This window comes from Rhagoletis zephyria, unplaced genomic scaffold, assembly GCF_001687245.7.
Source record: "Rhagoletis zephyria isolate East Lansing unplaced genomic scaffold, Rhagoletis_zephyria_1.1 Rzeph_scaffold_01376, whole genome shotgun sequence".
Lineage (NCBI taxonomy): Eukaryota > Metazoa > Arthropoda > Insecta > Diptera > Tephritidae > Rhagoletis > Rhagoletis zephyria.
In genome coordinates this window covers 111602-114324 of record NW_016158460.1, presented here as the reverse complement: position 1 = coordinate 114324, position 2723 = coordinate 111602, and the positions used below count along the sequence as shown (strand labels likewise).

The following is a 2723-nucleotide window of genomic DNA, read 5'->3' as shown; positions in this document are numbered from 1 at the left end:
TTACTTACAACTTATAAAATATTGTCTTATTTTTTATTTATTTTTTTATTAATACTTGTTTTTGGCAGATTCTATTACAGAGTTTGAGAGTGATTGAAATCAGGGGGGCTACTCTGTAATGCGATGCGAAAGAGAAATGCGATGCGATAGGCAATCGCCACAGCATATAACAGACGACGTATTTGCCTTTCGCATCGCATTACCGAGTAGCCCCCGAGGTGATCTCGGTTGGGAATAATCTTCGATGGTATGCTGCTAGTTTTATACATACATACATATGTATATTTAAATGAACACACATTTGTATATCCAAAATGTACCTCATATTCTTGCATACATTGTCCGCTACTCCTCTCTGCCAGACTTATCACTGCTTTCTTTGAATTTGTCGCTTGTATGTATGTACGTACATATGTACATATGTACATAATCACGTTTGTTTTAAATTTTTAGTCATTTGTTTTAGTAAGGTGGTGAGAAGTCCACTCTTGTAAACAATGCTGCATAAAATTTTCGTAAATAAATATCGGTTATACCTTTATTTGATGTTCGTGCTTTTAGCCTTGACTTCTTCCGCTTTGGAGTATGTATTTATGTACATATGTATGTATGTGTATTCAGGTGTGTGTGTGTGTGTTTGTAAGCAAGTTATAAGATAAAGCGAGCATTCGCAACGGATAACTCTCGAAATAGCTGAAAACACTAAAAATATGTTGATCAGATACAGCCTGCTTATACATATTAAATATATGCAAACAAATATACGTATGAACGTACATAGTTGTAAAATAGACTTAGGAACTTAGTGCATATTCACACCTTGTGCTTATTTGGTAGGCTATATGTTTACAAACTATTATTGTGGTAAGCTGAATAAAAAAAATTTCAACTTTCAAAAACCCGAAACCAGATAAGTGTGAGCAGCCAAATAATTTTACTAAAACCTTGCTTGCAAGGAATGCTGCCTTCTTGGGGTAATTGAGAGATTAGGCAGGAAATTGTACAATGACCCGCAAAAATTCCCTTGATCTTCTCCTTGATGCCAATTTTCAGGCAAGCATTTTCTTGTTTGGGAAATACACTACGCTGCCGAATTGCTCAAGATTTTAGAGGTGTCGTATCGTTGTCTGGCTCCACTCTCCAAGAGTGGTAACGATGGCGTTTATACCGAAAGCCATCAAAATTTCTGACATCTCTCACAGAAACTTCAGGCCAATTAGTCTCTGCTTAAAATCCTGGATGATACCTGTTCGAACGAATTTTTTAAATGAAAATCCAGAAGGAATGTTTTTTGTTATTGGAAATGCCTGAGATGCACTTTATCAGGTGTATTGTGAAATATTAATGCTAGATATGTGAGTACAATTCAATCTAGAATTAACGTTAAGCGTCTATCGTATATACATACATATTTATCTTCTACATAAATCGATCCCGGTTTAGATAGTGATTCTTTGGCATTTCATTTATCTCCTCTGTTGCCTGCTCTTGGATACACTCCACAATCGGGCGACCAGTTTCTACTGCGGTGGTGAGTCCCTTACGCACTGCCACGGAGCTGATGGTGCGTAAATCAGTTGCCATATCCAGTGCTGCAAATACCCGAATCATTGCAGTAGTAAAATCCGTTCCATAATCACCGAATTCACCGCTCTGATAGTCGTTGGGCAAAAGGTAATGATATTGAGGCCAGTAGCTTTTTGTAATAAAGAATACACTATTCGAATCGGACGGTTTAAAGTTTTTGTCTAGGCCCCAAATGAAATGGGCCGAGTTGATGAGCCAACAAACATTCAGTACTATAAGGTATCGCAGCGAAAAAGTTACAAAAGTGGCTGCAGCCATGGAATCACCCCAATACTCTAGTGGGGCATTGACTGGCAATAAAACATGCAGGAAAAAGTATAGTACCCAATAATACCTGGAAAAGAATCAGAGATAGAAGCGATATACAAATTTAAGAATGTGTGCATACCGGCAATATGTATACATATACTACATACATACATACATATGTATGTATGTGTGTTGCTAAATATAACCTTACTTCTTTTGAAACATGACGACTTTATCCTGTTGGATGTCCGACATGTCAACATCGTTCAGCAACTGTTGTTGCTCTGGTGTGTAACTCATGATTTGAGCGTGTACTTGGGCGGCCAAGAAATTGTGTGCGCTGTAAAAGGGATCGTCTTCGTGGCGAAATTTTTGATGGTGCAGACGATGTGCTTGTACCCAACCATAAATGGGACCCTGAAGATGTTGGTAAATATTTGATCAAATGTTGATAAATTTATAAAAAGATTATCGTGAAATGAAAAAAGAAAGTCTGGTTTCGGACGAATCTAATGGTGTTTTCGTTTCTATCAAAAAATTTCGCATTTTGATTGCNTCGTGAAATATACGGTAACATGCGAATCGGTACGAAATCATGCATGTATGCATATTAGAGTGGTCCAAAAAAATAAAGTCGGAGTTTTAATGCCGGCACACCCTAGTATTGATCTATATCGAAAAAATATACCCCAATTTTTTTATTTTGAAATCAAAAAATATTTAGGGAGTGCTCAAAGCGCTCAAAGTTTTCCACGTATTTTACATAGAGAAAAAATATCTTTTCGTAGAAATAGTGTAGAATTCTTGAAAATCAATATTTTTCGATCGGAAAACTTTACTTATCTTCAGGAGACTCCCAGTAATAATACTCAATTGTTTTTTTTTTT

General features: G+C 36.5%; 1 protein-coding gene across 2 annotated transcripts in view; it reads right to left on the bottom strand.

Annotated features, from left to right (window-relative positions):
- Positions 1-1293: 1293 nt before the first annotated feature.
- Positions 1294-2723, bottom strand: part of LOC108363792 (acyl-CoA Delta(11) desaturase) — a 15740-nt gene continuing 14310 nt past the window's right edge. For both annotated transcript variants that reach the window (XM_017617273.1, XM_017617275.1), the window contains exons 4-5: positions 2048-2253; positions 1294-1921 (exon numbers count right to left, since the gene is read on the bottom strand). In XM_017617273.1, the coding sequence (XP_017472762.1) occupies positions 1420-1921; positions 2048-2253 (708 nt within the window). In that variant the 3' untranslated portion in view covers positions 1294-1419. The remainder of the gene's footprint in view (positions 1922-2047; positions 2254-2723) is intronic.